General features: G+C 56.6%; 1 protein-coding gene across 3 annotated transcripts; it reads right to left on the bottom strand.

Annotated features, from left to right (window-relative positions):
• Positions 1 to 158: 158 nt before the first annotated feature.
• Positions 159 to 27,984, bottom strand: Sema3f (semaphorin 3F). 3 transcript variants are annotated; one of them, XM_052187344.1, is made up of 20 exons: positions 27,565 to 27,984; positions 26,729 to 26,809; positions 23,526 to 23,686; positions 10,828 to 10,988; positions 10,661 to 10,723; positions 10,432 to 10,551; positions 9,649 to 9,741; positions 8,010 to 8,103; positions 6,566 to 6,685; positions 6,255 to 6,394; positions 6,039 to 6,153; positions 5,802 to 5,871; positions 5,504 to 5,648; positions 3,939 to 4,161; positions 3,315 to 3,403; positions 3,146 to 3,187; positions 2,818 to 2,975; positions 2,618 to 2,685; positions 2,214 to 2,347; positions 159 to 1,485 (listed from the first exon to the last, which is right to left on the bottom strand). In XM_052187344.1, exons 3-20 carry the CDS (start codon positions 23,635 to 23,637, stop codon positions 1,075 to 1,077), a joined length of 2,358 nt encoding a protein of 785 aa, XP_052043304.1. In that variant the 5' UTR covers positions 23,638 to 23,686; positions 26,729 to 26,809; positions 27,565 to 27,984; the 3' UTR covers positions 159 to 1,074. The 3 variants fall into 3 exon arrangements, with proteins under 3 accessions (XP_052043304.1, XP_052043303.1, XP_052043305.1); XM_052187343.1 differs by lacking the exon at positions 26,729 to 26,809; XM_052187345.1 differs by lacking the exons at positions 9,649 to 9,741; positions 26,729 to 26,809.

Here is a 27,984-nt window from a genome sequence, read left to right as displayed (position 1 = left end):
AGACCAGGCTGGCCTCAAACTCAGAGATCCGCCTGCCTCTGCCTCCCGTGTGTAGCAGATGCACTGCTGTCAAGTCCCTACCTGGCATGCCCTCCTCAGCAATTGTGAGCCTAACCCGCCTCCACTCCCGCTCCAACCACCAAGGAGAGAGACCAAAGTCTAGTCCCAGAGCCAGCGTTTATTAGTAAGATGGAACCCAAGAATGACTGTGCCTGGGTAGCAGAGGCTGCAGGAGCCTCCCAACCATCCACCCCACTGCCTCCAGAGCTATTTACACCCATCACCTGAGGCAGTGGGCAGAAGTGAGGCTTGGGGATACCAGACAGGCCCTGGGCCTCCACCATGGCCCGTCTGTCCTCGGGGCTAGGGGTTCTTTTAAGCCATGCCTGCACCCAGCCCCACCCATGAGTGTCAAGGCTGCACAGGAAAAGCTAAGGAGGTAGAGTGGGCTGGACCTGCCAGGACAGGCAAGGAAGGGGGAAGAGAAGGTTCCGCCTCACCCAGACAGACTTCTCTTCTGTCCCCAATAAATAGAGAATAAATACCTGGGAAAGGTTGGCCTTGTCTGGGTACCTCTGACCCAGGCAGGGGCCTGTATCCTGGGGTGGCCCCTTTCTCCCTCCTCCGAGTGCCCCGAGCCCCAACCCCAGACTCCACAGCAATCCTGGCGTCCGTGTCTATGCCAAGGCACAGCTGATAACGCTCATCAGCAGAGGTGTACGGTCCGTGCCCTGTCAAGTAGGGCTCGCTCCCTCCCTGTGTTTTGCAGATCTTGACAGCTGTTCAGCAAGGAGATTTCCACGGAGTCTGGGGACTGTGTGTTCTTGGGCTGGCCCTGGCAACTCCCTAGGCCAGGATGGGCACGCTCAGTCACGTGCCGTTGCTGACCGATGTGGGTCTAAGTTCTGGATAATGCTGCCGCCGAGGCAGGCTATATACAACCCACCAATAAATACTGTCTTTGCAGGGGTAGGGTATGTATAGAATATAGATATTTTTATATATATATATATCTTTTATATTAAAAGGGATGAGGGGCTAGGCTGGTCCTATGTAGGCCTCCAGCAGCTGGCCTCATGTGTCCGGAGGGTGGTGGCGGCGATTCCTTGGCTTTTTCTGGTCCTGGAGTTCAGGAGGCCTAAGCGCTCCTGGAGCCTCCCTGGGGCTGGGGGGCACATGGCGCCAGTAACCCTGGCAGTACTGATGGATGAGGCCCACTTCCGGCTGGGCTAGGAGCTGCGCCAGCTCCTGGTAAGGAGGTGTTGGAGGACCTGTGCCGGGAGGCGGAGGGACGCTCCCAGCCAGTGGGGGGAAGAGGGCAGCGTGGACGGCGTCCCGGCCCAGTACGTGCAGCTGTACCCGCGTGACGATGTGCTTGAAGTTGTTCTCAGTGGCCGTGCAGGAGTAGAGGCCGCGGTCGCCAAGCTGCAGGGCGCGAAGCAACAGCCCCTGCTCTGTACGCAGGAAGCGGTCCTCTGCGCGAATCTGCAGGGGCAGGGGTTGGGGCTCAGGGGCTGGGTCACCACTCCACGGCCCTAGCCAGCTTCCGGGTGAGACTACCACGTTTGTGACCATTCCAAGCAGAGACACCCATATGGTATTGTCAGATTCCAAGAGAAAAGCCCAGGTACTGTTTGTACATGAGAGGGGTATGAATAAGGTATCGGCAGATATTCCCACTTGAGGAAGAATGATGGCCTGGGGGTGGGGGTGGGGTGGGTGGCAGTGGTTTCTGAACAATGAATGAGAAAATTTTGGAGCACACACAGAATTTTCATTTAATGAGAATACCCGATTGCAGCACCCACATAGCATTTCCATGCAGAGGAGCCCCTGGAAGGCTGTCCCAGAAAATATCCACAGAATCTCCGTATATGGGAGCTCACCCACGTGATGTTCCAAACAAGGAGATACACCCCCGACAGAGTGCAGATATGGAATTTTTGTTCTTTGGGAGTTTTTTGTTTTCTGTTTTTTGTTTTTGTTTTTGTTTTTTTGAGACAGGGTTTCTCTGGGTAGCCCTGGTGGGGTGATCCTGGAACTTGCTCTGTAGACCAGGTTGGCCTCGAACTCAGAGATCCGCCTGCCTCTGCCTCCCCAGTGCTGGACCAGGCTGGCCATACTACTACATTTCTCTCTCATGGACTCACCGCTGTAAAAGAACTCCCATATCCACGGTGCAGCCTCGCCCCTCGGGTGACACAGGAACTTACCTCGCGGCGCCGATCGCTGGGATCTCGCTGGAACAGCCACTTCACAGTGGCCTGAGGCGAGCGGGGCTGGCACTCAAGGAAAGCCGCGCTCCCTGCCACTCCGTATTGCACAGACTCGACAGCATTCTTGTTTGCTGTGGATCAAGAGGACCCTGAGTGGAGGCCATGTGCTCAGTAGGGCGAGGCAGGCATCCTGGGGCACCCACACACCAGACAGGACAACTTCGCTGGGTATCTATCCACTGAGGAGGTGACATGGGACTTCTTATTCCCAGACCTAAGGCAATCCTGCCACCCAGGGACCCGTATCTAAGTCTGGATTCTGAGGGTGTCTGTGGGCATTGGGTGGACAGCACTCCAAAACCTGGGAAGCAGCCTACAGGAGGTCCAACATGCTGACTTACCATTGGAATTGAAACCACGGCACTGCCTGATGGGGTTTCCGTGGCGGACATCTTGCCGGCGACTCCGCCTGGATGAGGGTAACACCTAAAGGAGTGCTCTTGGGAGGCTCCTGCGCCCCCAAGACTCTAGAACAGGGTCCCGTGCCCCGGGGCAGCCGTGTCTTACCCATACCCCACTCCCAGCCTCCACCTCGGCATACCTCTTGGAGGATGCTGTGTAGCGAGAGCAGGCCTGGCCGTCCCAGGCACAGTAGGGGTCCCGGGCGAGGCAGCAGTCAGCACAGGCAGCTCCGTATGCCTGGCAGCGGTGCAGGCTCAGGTGTGTGACACCCACAGCGGAGGCCACATACAGTTGTTGCTGGGATCAGGATCAGGAGCAGGAAGTGTCAGTTCTCTCCTCACAGACAGCCTTGTCAGCAGCCATTTGGGCTGGATCCCTTTTCTGACTCCTAGTCCTTATGCCAAGGGCAGGACCCCAAGGGGACGCAGGCTCCGAACTCACTCCAGCCCACACTGCCAGGGACTTACCCTCTTGGATGAGATGGTCATAGTCTTAACAGGTGCTGGTTCCTAGAAGAAAGCAGGGGTCAGCATCACCTGGGGGACACTCAGGACCCCTCCCAAGCCAGTGTAAGGTCAAAGGACAGGGCCAGAGAGGGTCAAGGAGGCCAGAGCAGGGCCGGGCAGGACCACCCACCTTGAAGACCTCCACCTCCTCCAGCATGAGCTCTTCTACCTCCTGGTCATCTTTGGGCAGCACGATGACCTTCTGCACTGTCCCGCGGTCTGGAACGGGCCGGGCAGGACCTCAGTGGGGCTGAGGATGCTGGGGAAGGGGCAGAGCCTCAGCCCCTTCCCCACCAAAGCCCTGTCTCCTCTAGGGCATTGGAGCGGGGCATCCATGCTGAGGTTCAAGGACCTCCCTTGGATGAAGGGGAGAGCTGTTTAGGGGACAGGACAAAGGGGCTCGTGGCCAGGGTCTGCCCCTGCACCCAGACTCTCGTTTTGGGCCCTACTGAGAACAGAAAATGGGCAGCCGAGTTGGATGTTGTTACAATTTTGACAGATGTATGCATGCCTGCAGGTGTGTGTATACGGGCCAGCAGTTAGATCCCTGTATCCTCAGTTATTTTCAAGTCCTGATATAGGGTCCCTAGGTGGGGCCCCTCAAAATGGAAAGAGAGATGGAGTTTTCCCATTCCTAGTGTTGGCTATTCTGGCCAGGGAGAGCAACCCCTAGCTGGGCAGGACCTGGCCCCAGGATCAGCTCCTCCCATCCAGTGGGCCCACTGTGGGAGGGTCTGAGAGCAGCAGTGGGTACCTGTGCCCAGGAAAAGCACCTCATAGCGTCCATCCGCCGCATCCACCTGGTCCACAGCGACGGTGGTGAGGCGGTAGGGAGCACCCGTACGGACCACCAGGGGGCGCCGCTGCAGCGGGTAGACAGCCTGGTACATGAGCGGGTGAGTGCGCATGAAGTTGATCACTTCATCAGGATAGTCCTTAGTGGACTTCATCGAGGGCGTAAAGGTTCCGCCAGGGCACTGCAGGCAGATAGCAAGTGTCAGTCCCAGGCTGCCCCGGCGGGGCACGGGCACCCATTAGCTGAGGAGACTTCAACATGCACCTGCTTCTCTCCAAACCCTTTTCCTGCTTTCTGCCCTCCCCACAGATCTATGCTGTCACGTTTGCCTGAGCTGATCACTCCCTTCCCATAGCCTCATCCCCACCCAGCTGTCTCCTTCCTCTCTGACTGTCCCTCTGGTCTCACTGCTCTTTCCTGGGCTGAGGGGCCGATGGCCCCAAGATCGAGACACACACGAGGCATGCTCTCTCCGCCGTCCCCTGATGCTGCTCCTACTGCCCTGGGCTCAGCCTGTCAGCCTTTCAATTCCAACTTTGTTCTGGAAGGAAGGCTTCCCAGACCCCTTCAGAGACCAGCTTCCCCGTGCTGGCACGGAGCCCACGTCACATCGGCCATGGCATTAGGGACCATGCCTGAGCCCAGGCTCCCTTGGCAGGCCCAGGCCACACTCAGAGCGAGCACGGCTTGGCCCCGCCCACTCCTCCTCTCTTCCTGCTGTTGGCCAGCCAATCTGACTCCAGCCTACCTCAGGCTTCTCTGCGAGGATCCTTCCCACTAACCTTCACCTCCCTAAAAGCTGCCCGTGGATTAGCGAACTACACCTGGCTCTCCATCTGTCTCTAGACTGCTTTCTTTACAGCCTGACGCGTGTTGTGTAAACAATAGTTTTCTTTCTTCCTTTTTTGTTTTCTGAACAGGGTCCCTCTACATAACCCTGGCTGTTCTAGAACTCACTGTGTAGACCAAACTGGCTTGAAACTACAGAGATCCACCTGCCGCTGCCTCCTGAGTGCTGGGATTAAAGGAACCTGCCACCATGCCCAACTGTGAGTAAGTATCTTGTGTTTCAATAGCCCTGTTGGTTGGGGGTTCATCATAGTACGAGCAGTGGCTAGTTAGTTCCCAGCAGCCCACACAGAGGCTCACAACCTCTGTAACTCCAAGGCATCCAGTGTCCTCTTCCGGCCTCTGCAGGAGTGAAGTGTGCATACATGCCAAACACCCATACACAGACCAAACGAACAAACAACAACAAAAACAGAGGATATGCCTTTAATCCCAGCACTTGAGAGGTAGAAGCAGGCAGACCTCAGTGAATTTGAGGCTAGCCTGATCTACATAGGGAGTTTCAGGACAGCTAGGGATACATTGAGACCTTGTCTCAAGACAGAAAACGAGGAGGAGGAGGAGGAGGAGGAGGAGGAGGAGGAGGAGGAGGAGGAGGAGGAGGAGGAGGAGGAGGAAAAAGAAGGAAGAAAAAAAGGAAAGAAAGGAAGAAAGAGAAAGAGAGGGGTACATACTGTGCCAGGCCGAGGATAGGGCATCTTTCCTGAGAAAGGCATCCATTGGTAGTTGGGGCCCTCCTTGTGAGCAAAAGGCCCATTGAAGACCATGCGGATATCAGCCATGGAGTACACACACACTGCAGATCCTCGGAACACAGAGCTGTGTGCAAACAGGTAACTGCTATGGCGGGGCAGACCCTGGACGCACGGTCCTCCCCACTCATGTCTACTCCAGAGCTCCCAACCACGCCAGGGTCTTCCACAAGCCATAACCCCCAAATCCTTCCATTGCTTACCCTAACTCTAGCCTTACCCTGAAGAGGTAAAGACAGCATAGATGACTGGGTTCCTGACGTCCTGGGTCTGCTGGACAAACACATCCTCTGAAAAAGGGGAGAAGGTCCTGGGGACAGTGCCTTGGGGAGGAGCCCCATGGACCCATCCGCTCCTGTCCTCGGAAGGAGTCCCCTAAAGGCACCCTGACCTCTGACCCAGCCTCCATCCCTCCTGCTGCAGCCATGGGACCCTGCCTGCTTGTCAGAGCACTCACGGAGTTCGTCAAAGTGAGTCTCAATCCCGTCCTCGCCCGGCACGGAGCAGACGAGGCGAGCCTTCAGGAATGTGCTCCACTTGTTCACCAGGCAGCAGTGGCCACCATCATCGTTCTGGGGGGTGGGGGGCAGGTAGCCAGATCAGATCGGCTCATCCGATGGGGGGGGGTTAGGGGGTGTGTGGGGAGCGGCAGCAGAGCCCGACAGACACTCACGAGGCAGATGCGCCCGATGCGTGCATACACAGCAGGGTTCTGTGGGGCCTCGGCAGAGCGCTCTCGGAAGAAGAAGTACAGCTTGTCGTCATTGCGTTCCGCACTGTCGGGGATGAGCTCAGCGTGTATGAATGAAGGATCTGTGGGTGGGCAGGGCTGGGCTCAGCGGCATGAACCCCACCTGACAGAAAACTAGCCCTGTCCCAAACTAGCCACAAGGCTTACACTCTCTCCCAGGCATGCAGATGTCTCTGCACATCTGGCCACACTTCCCACTAACTTTTTTTTTTTTTTTTGCAGGTGGCGCTCACCATTGAGCCACCGGGAGTTGTACTGATCTGTGCGCATGGCTGTCTGCTTCCCGAGCGTGCGGAAAATGGCTGCATCGGTGCCCATAAAATCGATGTACACTCCTGCGTAGAGCTCCTCATCTGTAGGAGCATTGGTGGGTCAGTCAGGGCACCACTCAGACTCAGGGAACCTTGGGAGAAGTTTGACATGCTCCCCCCACCCGGCAACCCCTCCTGCCTTGTGACCCCCCTCCCTCCTTCAAGATGTCCCGGGGGCCCAGGGCCAGGATCCTATCTCTCAGTGAGTGCTTACAACCTGCTCTGGGAGAGGGCTGTCTGTGGCATTGGCCATTTCCTGATTCTTCCATCCCAGCTTAACTCAAGCTGATAACCTGAGGTCACTGTACTCAGAGTTGGCAAAGACATGCCAATGCCATCCTACAGGATTTCTACCCCACAGTCACAGCAGGCCTACATAGCCTCAAAAGCACAGATTACAATGCAGCAATGGAGTAAAACAATTAGGAAGTAATATGTTTTGAGCATTTATTATATTTTGTCGCCGGTACTTCTGGCTTACTACAATTTATTTGGTTATGAGCCTTTATAAATGAGTTTTCAATCATAGCTGTGTCTAACAACTGGATCACGAAATTCCTGAGAATTTAACAGCTGAGCTGGCTCTAGTGCATCACTGCTTCCCTCTGAGATTCTGCAGGGTAGTGAGTCTGACCTTCCCCCAGTGATACCCCCTGGTCTGAACTGATATCAGTCTAGAACCTTCTCATTCACCAAAGAGAAAACACCGGCACCCCACACCCCGCACCCTTGCAAACCCTGGGCCTAACCAGGTTTGCAGGTGGCACAGCACCTGGCAGCTGCCTGATGACACCTGGGGATGGACAGTCGAGCGGCAGGCACAGTGCCAGGCCAGGGCAAGTTTCCCAACCTGTAGACAGGTGCAGCAGCTGCTCTTGAGCCTCGAACAGGAAGGACATTTCCCTGGGAAGAGCCCCAGGTCCCCCTGACACCTGCTCGACACGTGTCCTCCTATCTGCTCAGCGTGCTCTCTGGTTCTGTGGGAACCTCTTCCAGTCCCCTTGACATATGAAGGAGCCATGGAACCCTTCCACCACTCTTAGTACAAACTCAGATCATGTTCTCTTCTAGGCCAACCCATGGCTCTGAGGGGTCAAGGCTTTGCAAAGACCATACTTGGTACCCCAGGAGAAGACCCGGTCCTTTAGCGGCCCATCCAAAGGGGCTGGGTAGAGGATTGCACCACCTAGTCCCCGCGTCCCAGGACATACCAGGGACTTTACTGTATCCTAACCCTAGGCATGTCTCCGTGGGGGCTAAGGAGACACGGTCATGGTCTCTGACCTGGAGTATTGGTATTCCCCCCTCACTCTAGTGGCAAAGGCTACGTACTGAGACCACAGAACCGGGTGGAGTGGTCACTCACTGATGAGGGCTGAGGCTGTGTCCAGCTTGGGGTCGTACGGGCATTTGCCTTTCCCCGACTCGAGCTTCTCAGGCTCCAGATAGAAGATGTAATCCTGCCGGGCAGAAAGGGGCTCAGCACCTCCAGGCCAGTCCCACAGGCAATGATACGTTTCATAACCTTCCTAGGGGAAGAACGCGCCCCAAGGACCACCCTAAGTCCGCCCCCCAAACCCCTCTCCCAGGGTCATTGGGTTTGAATTCTGGCCAGTCAGGTCTCCTGGGGCAAGCCCATGGTATTTTCAAGGGGAACTCTCTGATCCTATGCCTCCTGTAAGACCGAAGAATCAACTCTCAGAGGTCCAGGTCTTGGGCACCACAGATGGGCTTAGGGGGGCTAAAGTACTTCTGCGCCAACTAGTCCAGAAGATGCCAGCGAACCCCTCAGGCTCCAGAGCCTGGCTCATTTGATCTATAGCTGTTTATTTTGGGCCAGGGAGGGGCTGCAGACCTGGGTAGGGCAGGGGGCAGAGTTCAAGGGCCTGGGGTCCAATCAGGGAGCTCCAAGGTTGTGTCTCAGGTTTTTGCTCTACCTATTGGACCTCAGGATGGGCCAAGAGGTCGTGGGTTTTCTATCCCTCCACAGCTCCCCAGAGAGCCAAGTTGGGGGATCCCGCTGAGACCACGTGGAACTCACAAAGCTAACGGTCACCCACCCTGACACTGCCCGTTTCACCCTGGAAGATGCTAAGAGGAAGGCCTTCGAAGCCCCTGGGACCAGGATGAGCTCACGGGCCTGGTGGGAAAGGCAGGGAAGAGGGAGGGAAAGGGAAGAGGAGAGACGCACAGAGGAAGTGGCAGCAGGCAGCAGGATGGTGACGGGAAGGCACACACAGGTCTGCTTTCAGTTACACTCTGCTCACATGACTTCCTGTTCACACATGGGCTGCACACAGATCGGCACCCAGCAAACCAGCACACCTAATTCACTGCTCATCCCAAACGCACACATACAGAATCTAGATAGCCTGAGATGTTCTGCACTCCCCACCAGGCAGATAGATACACACACACACACACACACACATACACTCTTACACACACTCACATGTTGTCTGTCATACACCGGCAGCCTCTGCCCCCCTGCCCGCCCCTGCCCAGCCCCAGCTTGCCTCACCCAGCCCAGATCCCCAGGCTTGCCTAACGGTCAGACACACTACCTCGAAGGAGATCCCACGTATGTGAATGCGTAGGACACCTGTATCTACATACATGACCCACGGAAGGCATGGGAACAGACATGTAGGAGTCATGTGCCAGACCCACTGCGGATAATAAACGTGCCCAAGTATATGTTGCCATGGTCTCATGTGGGTCTCCACACATATTCTCAGGGCTGAGGCATGACTGTCCCCAGGACTCCTGACTTCCCCACCTGGTGGCTTCAGGATTCCTTGCCTGCAGGGGTCCCACTGAGGCTGACAAGAGTCCAGCTGGAACTGCTTTCAGAACCTGAGGGCACTGCAGGGGAAGGGGTGGGAATGGGGTGGGGGCATGAGGGGATAGGGAGACACTGGGGAGGCTGGCCCTGGGGCCAGGCCCAGGTAAACTGAGCTCAGAGGTCGTTTAGCTTGGTGAGAGACTAGAAGGATGAGGCCCACCTGGCGTGGGGCTGTGGGCGTCGGGCGGTCGGCACCGTCGGTGGCCCTGCTGCCTCGGCCTCTGACCGCCTGCATCTGGGTCCACGGCGGGGCCTGGGAAGATGAGCAATAGATGTTAGAGCTGGGTAGGCGGGGGCTGGGGGAGCGGGCCTGGGCTGCCGGCCTCTCATACCACACAGGCCAGGAACACACGTGAACACGTGGGCCCCCAGAGAACGTATATGCATGTGTACACACACATACACACAGGACTGGCACACGCCTGCACACCATGGGCCCCGTATGCTCAGCCGCTCTCACGCATGCCCTACGAGGTCACGTCAGCTCACATACATGCCCACATGGAAATGGAAAAGGGCAGAAGCAGGCAGGGTGGAGCGGAGCTGGGGAGAAGGCAGCTCTCCCCTGGGTCACAGGGTGGAAGCTGGCTCAGACCTCCCGGAATACAGAAGATGGCACAAGACCCTCTGACTTGGCAGCTCCACAGACATAGCCAAGAGAACTGTTGCCCCACGCAGGGCAAATGCTTACTATGTGACAGGCACAGTGTTAGCCGGAGAACACTAACTCACTGCCTCTTCCTCACATCGACCTGTTCGAAAGGAACTGTGAACCCAATTTCCAGGTGAGAAAATTGAGGCTCGGAGAGCAGAACAACTTACTCACCCAAGGCCACGGGGCTTGGAAGGGGTAAGGACGGGGCTCAAGCCCATCCTCCCATCAGGACCTTGGAATGCAGCCAGCAGAGGGGACAGCATAGAGCCAGGGTTACCAGGAGCTTACCTGTGAGCGACGGCCACGGTTCACATAGGTGCACATGGGGTTGTAGGCACCGGTCCCGCACACGTACAGGTGTGTTCGGTTCCAGGGCTGGATGAGCCTGACGAAGTTGCCGCACTCTCCCTGCGGCCAGACAGAAAGCTGTGTGGATGCCCAGACAGACAGACACCTGCCCAGGTCCATGCCTCTCTGAGGTCATTGCCTCAGCCCCTGTGGACCCCATTATACTCACGTTGCTATCCTTGCCTGACAGTATGCACTCCTCAATGCGCTGTGGGGAAGCTGCCCAGTGGATCTGCCAAAGACGGAGGTTAAAGGGTGCAGCCTGCTGGCCAGGTCCCAGACCCTGGACTCCACGCCCTTCCCCCTGCCTTGTCCCACTTCCAGGCCAGCCCTTACAATAAGGGGCTCTCGGTTGATGTCGTGCAGGTCCAGGGACAGCACGTAGTCCTTGCTGCCCACATACATGCGATCATGATCCTCATCCTTGAGCAGGATTCTGTAGTCTGTCGTGTTGAGCAGGAAGTTGAAGAAGTGGGCGGTCCCTGTGGCCTTAAGTTCTATGGATGAAAGGCAGGACACCAATGAGAGGGTTACACTCCCTCTGAAAGAGAGGCACTGACTAAATGCCCCACTCCTTCCCCAGGGCCTACTTAGCTCCCTCTCCAGTCGCTGCCAGTCACGGAGGAGAAAGTGGGACATGTAAGCAGGCTAGAGAAGGGGCCACACCCAAAGCGACACCCTGATTCACAGGCAGCCCAAGCAATCCCAATGAAAGGGCAGTGGGTGCAAGCCAGGGTGTGTGACGGCATCAAAGAGTCTGCTCAGGTGGGGGCAGATGCTTCCACTCAGGGTGGGGCCGAAAGGGTTAACGAGCAGGTGGGAGTGGTGTTGGGGTGGGAAATGCTACAGACGCTGGCACAGAGCCTAGATACCCTGCCCTCACCCCAGCTGACCACCATGCAGTGGACACAGTCGGCACACTGCAAGATCCCTACTGGACCTGAAATAGGCTCACCAGATACCAAAAAGCTCCAAAGGAGCCCTAATACCCTACAGAACTCAGGTCCATCAGACCCTACAAGGCTGCTAATGGTGGGACTCAGCCTATTCTGAACTAGCCCAGAGGAGCAGTGGAGGGGAGGCTCTGCCCAGCAATGCTTTAGAAGCATGTGACAAGGGCTGAGGACGGCACGACTGGGCCTTCTGTTGGCTCTTTGCTTGTCTGCAGCGCCCTGGCTCCCTCAGGACACTAAAAAAAAGTTTCCTGGGGTGAACGATGGGTCATTCAGCCAACAACAGGCCAGTGACATAGCCAACAGCAGGCCAGGACTCCTGAAAGCTGGGGAACCTGTCTTTGGGGAAGACCAAGAGTTCACTTGACATGTTTGTCCCTTACCCCCCCCAGCTATTTTTAGCTCAGGAGAGAGAACATTGTGATTGAGGGTCATGAATATTCACCAGCACAGGGGGCTTTGGTGGCGACATACAGAAGAACACATATGTGCACACCATGCATGTAGTGGGTATGCAAATGTGTCCTGCCACAGATGAGGTACCACTGGAGCATACATACCCTCTGCCTGACCCACAGCTGGCACCCAACTTCACAGATGGGACAATGGAGGGGCACACTAGGCACCTGGGGAGAAAACAGCTGAGATCTGAAGCTCTGAACTTAGTGGTAAGGTGGCAGGCACCAGCAGGTGGCTGTCCCTGATTGGCCTGGCTCTGATTCCAACTGGTGTGTAGAGACCCTAGGATAAGCTAGAGGCACTTTGTCTGAGACCAGCAAGGCTGGAGGTGCTACACACCTTTAATCCAGCACTTGGGAGGCAGAGTCAGGTAGATCTCTGAGTTCAAGGCCAGCCTGGTCTACAGAGTGAGTTCCAGAATAGCCAGGGTCACACAGAGAAAACTTTGTCTTGAAAAGCCGGCAGGAAAAGGAAGGGTGGCAGTTGGGGGTGGGGAGATGGGATGATGATCGGGCTATGGCGGCAGATGCTCTCACAGGAGACGCAGGGTCTGGTTCAGGACATTACTGTGTGGAGCTGCAGTGCAAAGAGAAGCCTTACCCAGCTCAGACCTGATTATGTAGCAACAAGGGAATATAGGTGATGACCTTGGCCAGCCACTGGGACACAGGGACGCAGGGACGCCAAAAGATCAAAGGGCCAATCCTTGCCTGGCTATGGCCTCGCCCGCCTGTCCGGCGGTGCCTCTGAAGTCCTGGGCAGGGCAGCCTGGGCACCTGTCCTGCACCTGTTGTTGGGTCACTTGGAGTCTCCTGCCTGGCCACCCAGTCATAGTGACAACAGGAAAGTAAACACTCCCCCACCCCCAGGGCTGGGAAGTAGCCAGAGAGGAAGTGGGGCTGCCAGTGGAGCCCCCCCAGGCTGGGACAGCCTGCCAGGGGTTATTTATACCCTGGCTGGGGGCATGGCCTTGGTTGTGCCCTTATTCATTCTGCTACGCTGGGGGGCACTTCAGGGACAATGGAAGAGAGGAGGGCAGAAGATCAAGTGGACTCTTGACAGAGCACCTAGGTGGGCAGGGGAAGATTCAGAGAGCTAGCCCCCAGACAGCCACACAGCCATAATCCCAAATCCTTGAGCTCACATATTTTTACCCCCTCTTGACCCTAGAGTCTAGACCCTGCCCCATGCTGTGCCATGATTGCCAGGACCCAAGATCCGAGTCCAAACCAGCAGTCTGCTCCCAGGGCCCAAGCTCCCTGTGAGAAAGACAGGAGAGACATCACTGATCAGAGAAGGAAAGAAAGTTCTAGAAAGGGGACAGGAGGCTCTCCTTGATCCAACACACGCGGCCTCTGTATCTCCTCCAGTCTGTTCGTAGGTAGAGGGTGCCTCTCAGCCAGGTGCCCACTCCCCTCAGAGCTTTGTGCTTACACCCAGTTTACAGGTGAGGAAGCTGAGGGACAGGGAAGGGAAGCGACAGGAAGACTGCATGACGATGGGGAGCCCATGGAAGCCAGTCCTGGTGGAAGGGACTGCCTGCCAGGAGACGGGAAGCCGGAAGGTGACTCGTCCTCCATCATCAAGACACTTGATTCAGAACCCTGGGGACTCCTCTAAATGGCTTCGGGATATGGCGTCAATGGCTCTGGTATTATAGAACACTCTGCTGTCACAGGACATGATGCCTTAGTTGCTGTGGAAATGGTGAGGAGGAGGGGAGCCCCCAGGAGGCGAGGCAGGCGGGAGAAGAGGTGGGAGGGAAGGTCAGGAGTCCTCGGCTATGGCTCCATTTCCACTATGGGCTGTATTAATCCCCTGTTGAAGTATCCTGGCTCTCTGAGCCTCATTTTACAGCCCAGAGCATTTCATTGGCCTCCTAACCCTGACATTCAAGGTGGCCTTGGTAGAACCTGAGAGCTGTCACTCCTCTGACCTTTCCTGTGTTGAGGAGGACCGGAGGACGGGTTGGGGCTCCCAGATCTTTTCCTGAGGAAGCAGGCTTCCTTCCAGATATCAGCATTACCTGAAGGACATCCAGTCACATACATCCCTGCTACCCCATTTCCTAATGCTGGGGAGACAGGCGGAGAGGACTACAGAGACAGAAGAGGCTTCCTGTTGATTCAGCCCAACCTCTGTATCACCGGTGGATTCCCTCAGCCACCCCTCCCCTCAGCTCTCCACAGAAGCACAGCTAACTCCATTCATCAGAGTCAGCCTGCAAAAGCAAAAGGCAGAGCTGCGTAGTTCTCCAGGGTCTAGAGAGAATCACGTGTCAGGGTCGAGCCTTGCTAACTCACAGCTGGAGTGCTAATACCACTCTGCTAGATGTCCTGAGAAAATGCAAATAAACAGCCCCATGACTGTCCCACATCCCTAGCTGCAGACAGGAAAACAGCGGTGCTCAAAATTATGAAGTAGAATTAGCTGCCTGACCTACCCTAACCTGTGTACCACAGAGCAAAGGATCTGGGAGCTTTGACCCACCCCCCCAAGAAGCCTGGTTCAGAGTGGAAGGGAAGCTCAAGCAGGTTTCCTTAGCTGGCACCTGCAGCAGAGCTCATCACCTTAGATCCTCCCAGGCCCAGTGCTCTGAAAGCATCAGCTCTCAACCTACGCGTTGAGAGCCCTTTAGGGGCCGAGTGACCCTTTCACAGGAGTTGCCTAAGGCCATTTGCGTGTGATATTTAAGTTATGATTTATAACCATCGCATAATTGGTTATAAAGTAGCAACAAAAACAATTTTATGGCTGAGGGTCACCCCGAAATGAGGAGCTACATATACTAAGGGGTGGCAGCTAGGAAGGTTGAGAACCACTGCCTTCAAGGGACTTAGGACAAAAAGTTCCAGGGGCCCGAGGTGGCATCAGTACATGTGATGCTGATTCGGACCCAGCTTGGTCCGGGCCAGGGTTGACCTCTGCGCAGTATGTGACAGACGGGCTCCAGCCTGAATATGTTCTAAGGGCTGGTCAGGGGAGGGTGGGGGCCTGGGTGCTGCTTCCTGGGGAGAGCCCCACACCCCTGCTCTCACCCAAGCTGGGCACAGGTTGGGTGGGGTGGTATCCGGGAAGGATTTTCCCGTCATGGGAAGGAAGAGCCTTTTCTGGCATCAGACACTCGTTTCCGTAGCTGTTCCCAGCTCCAGACCTCTCCCATGGCTGTCAGACACTCTGCCCTGGCCCAGAATGGCCTGGCCAAGGTCCCAGGGGCAGGAACAATCCCCACTGCTTTTGGGGCTTATCCTGGGGGTCTCTGCTTCCTCATCTGTGGGAAGCAATGGCTGATGCCTTACTTTAAAGGAGCCAGTAGGCGTGTCTACAGCCCTCACCAGGGACCCCCCTCCCCAAACGGGCGGGCTTCACCCCCTGCTGCCTCTTTCTAGGACACCAGACCTGCTACCAGTGAGGCAGCGGCTTGTTGCAAAGAGAGGAATCTTGGAGCAGAGGTGGGTGACCCGCCCCCTTGGTTACAGCTCCACAAAGCGGTGGGCTCTGACTGACAGCGTGACCTCCCCTAAAAGGGCTGGGGATGAGGGAGTGATAGACAGATCCCTGTACCCTAGCCCTGACCTCTGACCTCCTGTGGGCGAGTGGCAGTCCTAATCCCTGAGCTGAAGAGAAATGGGATTGGGTGTGAAGGGGCTGCCAGTGTAGATCTTTGTTAGTGCATCATCCACCAGGATGACAGGCCTCGTGACCCGAGGGTGGATACTGAAGCAGAGAAGAAGATCATATATGCATACATATAGTTCTAGTTATAGTAAGTTCTGTATCTACACACACATATTGACAGCGGCAGTGGCATGTGTGCTGGAGCCCAGGCAGTCCCCACCCAACACTCCCATGACTTTAGAGAAGGGTCACCCTTAGCATCTTTTCCTCCTCCAAAGCTATGAGGGGCCCCAGAGGAAGGCCCAGGGGCTGGCCTGGCCCCCTGGCTCCCAGCCTAATCCTCTTTTAATGAGCGGCCAGCCGGAAGGCCTCAGCCCCTGGCCACAGCTCTACAACCCTGAGAGCCCCAGCCAGGCTGAGTAGGGGGCAGGGCATCCTAGAAGCCCCAAGCTCAGCATATTTACCCCACCCATATCCAAAATCAAGACTTCACCCACTGACCAGGTCCACCCTGGGCCCATCAGCAGCAGTGATATCTGCTGTGGCCACCAGGAGCCCTCCCATGGGCACTTAGGATATAAATCACTTGGGTCTGGGCAAGGGAAGGCCTCACTGCTGATCTCCGTTGACTTGGTGGTAAGTTCGAGTCCTTGGGGAGTAGACCATTCCAAACCTGACCAGCACCTAAGAGCCAGGAGCCTTCCCAGGATTCTCAGCACCCCCCACCTCCCCCCCACCAGGCAGGTGAGCCAGGTCGGTGCCAACAAAACCAATTACAACCGCTCTCACCCAATTAGCAACTAATTATGGCATCATAGTCCGTTCAACATAATTAACATGTAAATGACTCCGCGTGTTTATATTCAATAACCACTCTGATTGAATTTAATTTAAATGTCTGAACTGGGAACCCAGTTACCGTATTTCACCACCTACAGCTGCCACTTCCAGGAAACCTACTCTAGGGGAGGGGAGAGGGGTGAGCGCCACAGTTCCAGGACCGCAAACCCTTTACACTTCCAGCCCAGAAGAGCAGGGAGGTAGAAAGGTAGGAAGAGCCCCTGGTGGGACCCTCCAGATGGGAAATCCTCTAGGACAAGGGGGCGCGTCGTCTTAAGGGCTACTGTAAACATCCCAGCTGCTCAGTAAACACCACGCTGAGCGTGAGCCACCCAGATGGACGAAGGTTCCTTCACTCTTCCTTCCCATTTCAGGGGCCAGGGTTGGGGGCTGGGGCCAGCAGGCCCGGACGTGCTATTCCCATGGCCGTTCTGCCCCACTGCCCACCTGCTCCGCCCAGGAGAGGGCAGACAAGAGACCAGGAACCAGCTCATCCTGAATCCAGGAAGAACTGGGGGGCAGGGGGCAAACAAGGTCAGGACATCCACTCAAACACACCCAAGCACAGAAGCAGAGGGCCACACCACGTGTACTAAGGATGTCCAGCCACTGCTGACCCCTTCCTCTGTCCCAGCAGAAGAAGGCTCCCAGATGCCCCCTCACCTCTGTCTTTCCCATGGCCCTGTGCGTTATATCTCACGATTCTAGGTCTGGACTGTTGTGTTGGACAGAAGGCCAGGAGGTCCTGCCAGGCCCTTACCGCGCACAGGTGCCGTGTGAAAACACAGAGACATCCAGCAGGCAGAAGCCAGGGCTCTGACTCAGCTCGAAGAAGCAGCATAGCTCAGAGATGCCCTTGTGCAGGGGGTGGGAGAAGGTGACCAGAGCAGGGTAACCAAGGCCAGGCGATCACGGATTTTCAGAATGTGTCTCAAGAAATGTGAGAGGAGTAACAACAGGACCGCTCTTCCATTTCTCAGGTAGAAGGAGTGAGCCCCGCTTCAGAGGTCTCCAGTTCCAAAGGCCCCAGGGACTCACCCCTCCTCCCACATTCCAGACCTGGCCCGGAAACCTCTCACTCCTTCCTCCTCTACCCCCCCTCCACGGCTGCAAAAGACAACAAACTCTCCACGGCTCATTTACTGCTATAAATCACCCAGACAGACAGACAGGCCAGGATGGGAAGACAGGCTGGTGGGTGTCAAGACCTCCCTCCTGCCCTAGGCTGGGCCTTCATCTCTACTGTCCTCAGATCCCCAGAGTCTTGCAGCCCCTTCCCATCACCCTCACAGGATGCCCCGGTCTCAGCCCCCACCCCTTCACATTCTTATGGGGAAACTGAGGCAGAGAACAGAAGACAAAGATGCTCAGAGCCAGCCAGCCTTAGAAGTTGCAGTGGTGCTAGGTCAGGAAGGGGTTAAAAATCACAGCAACCCAGTTGCAGCCCCCTAGAGTGCCACCCACCTAGTCTCTGGCTGCTTCAGAAACCCACAAATCCCCAGATTCTAGCTGCCTGTTGTATACAATCCCTGGGACTTGGCCCTAGAGGGAACTAAGGAAGAAGTACCAAGTCCCAAGTGAGAAGAAATTCAGTTCTTGGCTAGCTATGAAGACTTCAGAGGAAAGATGGGGTCGGAGAAGAAAGTCTCAGCAAGGTGGTAATTAGGAAAGGGGGAGGACAGTGGGAGGGGAAAGGGGGGAAGGCGCTGCAAGAGCTGAGTCCTCCAGACTCCCAGCATTCCTGGTCCCTGGAGAGGCACTGATGCTGTGTCTGTCCCTGTCTGTGTAGAGCCAGCCCTAGAGAGCCAGTGCTGGCAAGCAGATCAGCGTGTACCCAGTGGGCATAGCGGAGTCCAGCCCTGGATCCCAAACCAGTAGCCACTGTCCAGGGTCTGTTCTTTGCTAGAGCAGGACCACAGGTCAGGGTCTGGAGTCCAGAAAGCACCCATTCTCTCCCGGGGCTTGAGCAGCCTGGGTGGGAGCTACAGGCCCGCCAGGCTCAGGCACCCATGTGAGCTGGCCTTGGGATTCAGGCTGTAATTCTGGCAGCCAAGTCTCTGGCAAAGGCCCTCCTGCTATTTCTAAGAAAAATGCAGCAGGAATTCTCTCTGCTTCTCCAAGGGCTCCCTTGAGACAAGACTCAGATTCCCAGGATAGCACTGGGCCAGGCCAACAAACCTCCTCTCTGCCCCCTTTGAGAGGCCTGGGGCTGGCCACCCGAAGACAAGCTGCAAAAGCCAGAGCAGCACCCATCCCGTGGCGTCAGGGGTGGGTGTCACTGCAGATGCCCAGGTACTCAAGCCAGGCTCGGAGAGCCTATGTCACCGCGAGGCCAGTGCTTCAGCATCTGATTCCCTCCAGTGTATCTACCATGAAGTTCCCCCACCACTTATAGTTAGGACCCTGCTACAAGCAACAGAACTAAAGGCCACAGGATGCTGGGTGGTATGAACCTCGCCTCTGCCCCAACTCTTTCCTCTCCATCTCTTTTTTCCTCTGTTTGAAGCACCACCTCATTCATGAAGCCCGCCTGCCTTCTATCCGCCCATGGCAGGAATTCTCTTCCTCTTGACCCCTCTACCCCAGCAGGCCCTACCCAGGCCCTACCATCTCCCCAACCCAAGATCTGAATTCTGGAAAGATGAGGAGCCCTTGGGGCATGCTGTCAACCCTCACCTGTTAGCCACCAACCCGGACCCTGGGATTCTCTTCTCTGACAGGGACAGTATCCTCATAATTAAATCTGTTCAACACCACAATGAAGGCGGAACTATTCCTGGCCCCATTTTCCAGAAGGCAGTGGGATCAGGCAAGTTCACTGTTCACAGTGTATTAATAACCACGATGCGAATGAGGCAGCTCTCTGGATGGGCTGGCAGCACAGGCTCTAATCCCAGCCACCCCAGAAGCTGAGGCAGGAGGATCTCAAATCCAAGCCCTGCCTGGCCTACAGTTTTCAGGTTGCTACCAGCATTTCCACCTTACGAAGGGGAAACCAGGGCTCAGAGAGCCTAAGCCACTTTATGGAATTCACACAGTCACCAGGGGTAAGGTTTAGCGTTTGGCAGCATGGCCGTATCCGTATGATACTCTCTAAATGAAGGAGGCACTCAGGGCCCCTAGTAATTGGGGACCAGGAAGCCATCTTCTGAGCTCTCACCTCTGGAGAACAGAAGGGGTGAGAGGTGTGTCTACACACGCAGGTTAGGCAGCCAAGAACCTACTTTGGGGTTTGCTGCCTCCCAAGCCACAGGGTAAAAGATGCCTTCAGGGGCTCCGGGTGAGATCTGTATCTTGGCAGTTTCTCTTTAAATTCTTTACGATTACGAAGCCGTGAGGGCTGCCAGGGAACATGATTTACTCCTGGAGCATGCACCAGCTCCCCACTCGGTGCCAAGGGGAGCCGGAGCCAGCAGGGCGGGGCGGGCGGCATGCCAGAGCCTGAGACGAGGCCTGGGCTTCGGAAGGCCCAGCCAGTGCGTCCCATCCAAAGCTTGGGCAGGGTCTGAACTAAAGGCCGAGGCTCCGGGCCTGACTGCCTCAGCTGGGCCTCCCACTATCACACGAAGCCGGCCTCCATTTCCTCCAAAGCCAACTATCATCCCAACTCATCCGGTACTGGCCACCCCAAACCCGCTGTAGCGGTCAAAGCCACCGACCCCTGCCCAGCTTCCCAACTTCACCAAGGCCTCAGCTCCAGGCCCACTTCCTCCTCTTCCTTTCTCTACAATTAAAAGCTCCTTGAAGTTTAGAGACTCTGGCAAACCCTCAGGGCCCGGGTTGATACTCCAGCTCTCCAGCCCCACCCTTAGCCCCCAGCTAATCCTGGGCCAAGGCTCTGTCAAGGCTTGCTTCAAACCCTTACACCTCTGTATCCATCGCCCCCAGGCGAAGTAGATGACTTGTGACCACCCTGACCTCTAGCTCTGTCGAGCCCAACAAGGTACAGCAACCGGGTCCACCGACGATGCCACACGCAGACGAAGTGAGTGGGGACACATCATCCGGGCCCCGCAGCCCCCCACGACCCCACCGGCAGAGCGCCCTTCCTCACTGAGCGGCTGGGTGCGCCTGAGGTCAGAGCCCAGCCCCACTGGGGCCCTGCTTGGCTCTCACCTCAGCAAAGGGATCCACTTTCCTTTCTGTTCTTTGTCTCTTTCCTGATCTTCCTTCACATAGCACTTGCTCCCTCTCCGGGATCCCTACACCTCAGTTTCCCTAACAGCCCAGCTGTCCGCGTCACCACAAGGTCCCTCTCTCCCACCAAATATTTCTCAGCCCTAAATCCTGGCCAAAGCCAATCCAGACGGTAGTGGCATGGGGGTAGGGGTGGGGGTGGGGGCTTCCTGACAAAAAGTAAACATTCCTTAGACTGAACAAAGGCCCTGGCAGGGCCTGGCACCTCCCTGCTGCTGTGAGGGAGGTGGCGTCCAGGACTTGGAGTGACCCAGGGCATGGAAGGGAAAGCTTTTCTATCCCAACTTGGCTTGTGATTCTGGGCAAAAGGGACTCCGGGCACCATGGTGGAGGGGGTGGGGAGGGGTTGTGGGGATAGGTGGGGTGGGGTGCGGTGGGGTGGTAGTGGCTTACTGCCTAGGATCCCCAGCAGGCACTCAGAAGCAGGAGGAAAAGGCACATCTGGTGCCCTGGAAGTTGGTCCTACTTGGCTCCTTGTTTGTGTCTGACATTCTCTGTGCAGCTGATGGAGCCCAGGAGATGGACAGAGACCTCTCCAACTGAATGAACCCTTCGCTCCCACGCCTCCTGGCTCTAGATCTGGGGTGCCTGGGAGGATGGGTGGGCTACAAGCTGGGCTCTGGTCTGGTTCCTGTTTTTGTTCTTTTATCTTCCCAGAGAAGTGTGGCCCCTCACACCAGCACCTCTGCCTAGCAGAGTTTAGCTAAACCCGGCGTGAGGTGGTGTCTTCCACTCTAACCCCCAAGGTTGGCGTTTTCACCCAAACTTGGCTTCCAGCTGTCGTATCCGTCTAAGCAAGGAGAAGAAAGAGAGTCATGGAGTCCATGGTACAGCAGTGCTTCTTCCTGAGAGCAACTCTGTGTGAACCCCTGTGTGTGCACACTGGAAGGGAAGACCCCCCCCCCCACACACACACACACACTTCTTTCCAGCCCTATCTCTGTGAAAACCCCATCTCTGAGTCAGTCTTCACTGGCATCCTACAAACACTTTCCCTCACTAACAGCCATTTTTTGTGGACCTGAGAAGCTTAAAGGGGAGAGGGGAGCCAGGGACTGGGCCCCGCAGTGGGGTCACCTCATGAGAGTTTTCAGTCAGTCTCCTGTGTGTACTTCAGCTTTTGTTTAGTTTTGTTTTTTTGCTGTTTGTTTTGTTTTTCGAGACAGGGTTTCTCTGTGTAGCCCTGACTGTCCTGGAACTCACTCTGTAGACCAGGCTGGCCTCGAACTCAGAAATCCACCTGCCTCTGCCTCCTGAGTGCTGGGATTAAAGGCCTGCGCCACCACTGCCCGGCTGTGCACTCCATCTTGCTTACTGCAGAGTACAACACCCAGTAGGTGCTCAAGTCACATCTAAGCCCAATACTATGGCATAATGTCAGGCGAGAACAGGGAGGTCACCCTGGCTGATGACCCTTCCTGGGCAAAGGTGCTAGGTTCCAGGATGGGGTGGCCCCAAGCATCCTCCAGTCCTACCCTAGGCCGGCACAGGCACAGCAAACAACACCGTAGGCTGACTGCCAGGAAGCTGGGCTTTTAGTCACTGTGGGTGTCGGCTTCAGAGCTAATTGAGAGGGAATCGACCCAACCTGACGTGGGCGCCAGCAAGGCCAGGACACCAGGGTTCTATTTTTGGCTTCCTCTCTGCCTCCTGCCTGACCTTGGCCCAGCTCTTGCCTGAGCCTCAGTTTCTCTCTCTGGAAAACAGGAACAAAGCCTCTGCCTCTTTGTCCCTAGAGATCCAACAAGTTTAAAAGGAGCGCCCAGAAGATCACCCTGTGCTTCCTTGCTTTCTGGCATGAATGTTAATAAAAATAATATCCAAAGCTGTAGACACAGCAGGGTCCTGAGGTGTGGTGTTCAAGGCCCCTCCCTTCTCTTGGTGGGGGAGGGGGCATTTAATGGCCCTAGGCAGGGAGGTGAGAGGGGGAAACGGCCCCTTCAAGATTTATTAATCTGCTTTGAGGAATTCCACCAGGGAAGGGTGAAGTATCAACCGAATAAATATCTCACCTTCCCAAGCCTGGGGAAGGAGGCCCTCAAGAACCAGAACCAGTTAACCCTTGTCTGCCCATCAGGACTGGGAAAGCTAACCAGGTCATTCCCCCTCCTTCAATCAAGTTGTGGGGGTGGGGTGGGAAGAAGCCAGGGGCCCTGCCAGGGGGCCATGGTGATGAGATAGGGGCTGGGCTTCAGCCAAGCCTGAGGGAGGGGAGGTCAGCCCAGTCTTTCACCCAATATGGCTGCTGGGAAATGTGGCCAGCCTGGGCTGAACTGGCCCCACCCAGGGCAGGAGGCTAACCAATGTTGCTTCTAGGCAGAGCATGGCCGAGACAGAGCTCAGCAGTAACTAAATCCCCTAACCTCAGGATAGCCACCGTTCTTCACTTCAGTCCTATGGTGCATTCCACACACACACACCAAACCACACCACACCACACCCACACATACACACACACACACACACCTTGAGGAAGTGTCTAGCGAGTAAGCTGCACAGGTCCTGGATTCTCAGTGTGTTCACCTGTCAGGTGTGTTAAACGCAAAGGCAATGGACACAACACAGTGCTTTTCCTCAGGGACCTTGGAACACCCACTGCTCACAGGAACACTCGCCTTGGTACCACATACCCAGCAGAATGTTCCTGCTCCTCCAGCTGGCTGACTCTACCTCATTGCCTAGAAGCTTCCAGGGACACAGGCAGGACACCAGCAAATCCCCCTGAGTTATCTCCCAGATAACTCAGAGCTCAAAGAATCCAGTGGCCAGCTCAGGACCCTCTCCCGACATATCTCAGTACTCTGGGTCCAGCCTTTCCAGCAAGGCCTGCTTCTCTCTCCGTGCTTGCCTAGGAAACCCCACGTGACTGTAGTCAGTCTTTGTGGGCTGAGTGCCCCTCTCTCCTCTGCAGGGAAACCGGCACTGTAAGAGAGGATGGTTTGCGTGAGGAGCACACAAGTCCCTTACCTTTGAATGACAGTCGGACTCTAGGCGTAGCCGGAAGCTGATCCTGGATGTGGGTAGCTGTCCAGGCCCCGGTTAGCAGGGAAGCCCAGAGAATGATGCCAGAGACAAGCATTGTGGGAGGGGCCTAGGGCCCAGGAAGCAGGCTCCAGTTCTGTGGACACCTGGGAAGAGAGCGAGTTAGACTGTGTGAGCCGAGGTTAGACTGTGTGAGCCGAGGTTAGACTGTGTGAGCCGAGGTTAGACTGTGTGAACCGTTCCGTGGGCCACCTTTTTATTTTGAGACAGAGTTCCCTCAGTCTATAACCCTCTGGCCTGGAACTTACAGCGACCCTCCAGCCTTTGCCTCCTATGGGCTGCGACTGCGGGAATGCAGCGCCCGCCTACCTTCCTTTGTACCTCAGTTTCCCTTCCTGAACAGTGTTGGAGTCTCCATGCTCACAACCCTCAGCTCAGGACAAAGCTCATTCTCTCTTCTGTCTACATTTGTCTGGGGAAGTGTCACCGACAAGGCTGAAGTCCCCAGCAGTGGGCCACCGGGGAGCAGCAGACCTGGGGGGAGTCGCTGGAGAGCCAAGCCTGACCCCTATTCTCTCCCCATTCCCTGCTGGAACACAAGCAGATGGCACAAACCTTCCATGGCTCACAGCAGGTTTCCACACTTTGCCCACAACCTACAGAGCGGCCGGCCGTCGTCTCCCCTGTCTAGATCTACTTGAGCAAATGCTCTCCTCCCAGAGCAGAAAAGTCTGTACCTAATACTGGAGTGGAGGGTAATTATGGGAAAATGGAGACCAAGAAAGAGACACAGAGATGGCCCAAAGCAGGAGGGATGGCATCAGTCAAAATAGAACAGACAGATAATAACAGGACTCACATTAACTAAAAAAGCAGGAAGCAGGAAGCACTCAGGTTAGACAGGCAGAAGGACTTCCTCCATAAAAAAGTACCAGCTCAGAGGTCAGAAAGGATGCTAGAATGGCCAGCAGATCTGTGATAGGAGTTCGCCAGATGCATTGCTCCCTTCAAAGTCACCCATATCCCTGGCAAGTCCAAATTTTAATACTGTGTTTTTCAAATATTGTCTCCCCAGGCAGGCTGGCTGTTGGGTAAACGCAGCCCAGCACCAGTTGTTGTAACATATTGCTCCCTCCCGATACAAGTCTGCGCCAACTCCCACCCCCCACCCAGAAAGCACTGGGGGTGAGGGCATGAAGAATAACAGCCTCCTCGTCACCCCAGATCTGCCCTGTTTGTCCCGCTTTCCCATGGGAAGCACTATGACAGACCCATTTCCACGGCACCAGGGTATGTGTATGTTAGGATGCAACTCCTTACTCCCCCAGCCGGGAGGGACTGTGGGGCTCCACTGTGGACTCCTAGACTCCAGTGGCCTCCTCAGCCCCAGCCCCCAGCCCTGGAGCCCTGCCTCTCCTGCCAAGGAGAACCACTTGGTGGTTCTTCAGACAGGAAGTGCAGCTCCAGCTGACTCCTCCAGCGGTGCTCTGGGGGTGCCTGGCACACCTCTCATTCCTCCAAGATCTCCCCACCCCAGATGCTCTCTCCTGGGGAGGCTGGCTGACTGGGGGAGGGGAGGAGCAGGCCCAGCCCCTCCCCCATCTGCTGGGGGCACAAAGCTAGGGCTGACAGAATTAGACAGGCTCTGGCACCGCACGGCATGGAGGCAGGAGGGTAAGGAGTAAGCAGTTTCCCTCACCCTGAGGGTGCACCAGGGGCCCCAGCACCCGTCCTGTATGTGCACCCACACATCCACACCTGCATGCCCACGCACGCCTTCACAAGCATGAATTTGCTCAAGAACTTGACCTGCTAGTGGGGTGCGGCTCAAGGAAGCTAGAAGGGCAAGATGTAGTCTGAGTCCCTGAGGGCTTTGATCAGGGGCTCATGTCAACAGCCCCCCACCCCGCGCCCCACAACCTCATTTTTCCTCCTTATCCATTTTCACAGTGACACGGTCAGGGTCACCAAAGCCAGTGTTGGACTCACTCAAGGTGTCCAAGAAAGTAGGGGACCTTTCCCCATGAGGCTCCCACAATTCTCTGGCCCTTGAAGGAGTAATGGGGGGGGGGGTGAAGTCTGCTAGGGCCTCAAGACCAAATCCAGGGCCCTTCTTTGGGAACACAGGGGTGGGGACAGAGTAAAAAAGATGACGAGGACAGGAGGGACAGAGAGGGAGGGGGAGGGGGCGGCTACAGTCCTTAGCCCCTGGACACCTTCCACTCAGCCCCGGCCCCCTTAAAGCCCCCAAGTCGGAGCAAGCTCGAGTAGGTGGACAGGGGAGGAACAGTCACCGCCACCTGGGAGCCCACCGGGAGAAAAACCGAAAAGGAGAAGAAAGCTGGCGGGAGGGAACAAGGGAGGGAGGCAGCAGGCGGGAGGGGGAGAGAGGGAGGGACGGAGGAGAGACGCCTGAACAAAGAAACGAGGAGCTGGGGCTGGCAAGGGGTGCAGGGAAGGGGCGGACGGAGGAAGGGGTCCAGAGGCACCTGGGGGCGGGACAGGGGGCCAGGTGGTCAAACTGTCCAGCCTGATCCAGACCTCCCAAGCTCATGGTGTGTGTGTCTATGTGCGTGTGTGTGCGCGCGGCCGGGGGAGCCTGCCTTAGCAAAGGGAGGTTGGCTCCTCTGCCTGAGAACTGCCTTGATCGAAGGGAGGCAAAGCAAGAACAGGGCTGTGGAGGAACACGGAGGAAATTACTAACAGCACCCCACCAGCTCATCAGCTAACCCCCCCCACACACACACACACCCCAGACTCCTTCCTGGATCCTCAGCTTCCCCCTCCCCCAACACCTCATAGACCAGGAAGCAGACCTGCTGGGACCGAAACCCCCTTTTGTGGCCAGGGTTTCCCAGTCAAGGTCACCTGGGCCAGGCTCCATCCCCACCCCCAAGGTACGCAGAGTAGGGGGGGCTGAGGCTGAGCTTCTGGCCTCTCCAACCCCCACCTTCCTACTTCCGGGCCTGGCTCCTTTGGAACTAAGGGGGAACAGTGAGGGTAGATACGACTGCATTCTTGCCTGGCCCAGACAAGATCGTCCACAGGGTCTAGGCACACCCCCCTGAGCAGCTGGAGAAGCAGCCCCGGGCTCCATCCCTCCCTGGGCACAGTTTTCCCACCTCTGTAACTAGGGTAGCGGGTACTGGAGAAACAGAGTGAATTCAGGGGAACAGGAGTCGGTCTACCTGGCCCCGCTCCACGGTGGACACAGGGAGGCTTCAGTTTCTCCTCTCCCCAGATGTTACTGGACTGGTGACAAAATGCACCTATTTCAAGAATAAGGAGTTATCGGTCCGGCTGGGACCCCAGCCTTAGTTCCAAAGGACTCTTCATCTTGACACTTTCCTGGCCTCACCTGCTCTTGACCAAGCCGCCACCTCCCATGGTCTCTTACCCACTCCACCACTAGGGCTCGTGGTTCAAACTGGAGCTTGACTCCAGGCTCTTCCAACTTAACAACACCTCACCGACACCGAGACCCCTGAACCCAAGCAGGACGAAGATGCAGCTGGGGGCCAGGAGATCGGCAAATGGCTAGAAGAAAGCCCAGTTGGAAACAGATCCCCTTGTCTTGCTGTTCCGGGCGACCCCCCACGTGGGGGCTTCCAATTTAGACCTTCCCCTGGGGCTGACCTGGTCCTCAGACTAGAGATACTGAGGCGGTGCAAACGCGCCGTTTGGGAAAGAGTGCTGCTGCAGGCGTCAGCAGGGATCTAAAACAGAAGGATCCGAACTCCCACTCAACGAGGGTGAGGGTACCCACCCAAAACCTTGTGGGGGGTGGAAAAAGTTAATTCACACACCGGCGATCCCGCAGGCCACATCACCTAGTCCCGCATCTTTACAGCGCCCGGGAGCGGACGGGTCCAGGACGCCGGGACAGGTATGAAGCACATCCTAGTCCTGTCGCCTGGTGCCCGCAGACAGTGTGCCGCGGTTCGCCAGACCTCGCTCACTTCTAAGGAGTTGCGGTGCCGCGGGTCCTAGTGGGGTCGGGAGGTCGCGTTCCCTCCTTACTCACCTCGTCCACGGCGGCGGGGCCTGGGCGCCCGGGCAGCTGTGGCCGCCGCAGCGGCGGAAAGGTTCGCGTCGGGCCGGTCCGCTTTAGCTGCCCCCCGGGGCCACGGCCCTGTCCGCGCCCTCTTGTCTCTGAGCCTGAGCCGGGATCCGCACCACGGACTCGGCTTCACTGGTTTCCCTGGCTTCGTGCACGTCAGCAGCCGAGGCCCCGGGCCCTAGCCCGGGCCATGGAAAGGCTCAGGGGCGCTCGGGGCCGCCTCCCCCGGGGCGGGCTGCGGGCGCCCCCTGGCCTGCGCGCCGAGGGCGCATTCCCCGGTGCGGGGCGCGGGCGGCGGCGCGCGCTAGGCTACGGAGCGCTGCGCTGGGCTCGGCCGGGTGGCGCTGCGCTTGCCTGGCTGCCTGACTAGGGCCCGGAGACCGA

The sequence above is a fragment of the Apodemus sylvaticus genome, chromosome 7, assembly GCF_947179515.1.
Source record: "Apodemus sylvaticus chromosome 7, mApoSyl1.1, whole genome shotgun sequence".
Taxonomy (NCBI): domain Eukaryota; kingdom Metazoa; phylum Chordata; class Mammalia; order Rodentia; family Muridae; genus Apodemus; species Apodemus sylvaticus.
The sequence above is the reverse complement of the archived record's forward strand: the minus strand, read 5'-3'. Positions and strand labels throughout refer to the sequence as shown.

Bases quoted from the DNA above. Each gene is read 5' to 3' on its own strand.
- Sema3f (XM_052187344.1), bottom strand. From the start codon at position 23,637: ATGCTTGTCTCTGGCATCATTCTCTGGGCTTCCCTGCTAACCGGGGCC. The intron at 10,552-10,660 runs GTGAGTATAATG...GTCTGGCCGCAG, and splicing joins TGTCAGGCAAGGATAGCAAC to GGAGAGTGCGGCAACTTCGT. The intron at 2,686-2,817 runs GTATGCCGAGGT...ACCCTCATCCAG, and splicing joins TACACAGCATCCTCCAAGAG to GCGGAGTCGCCGGCAAGATG.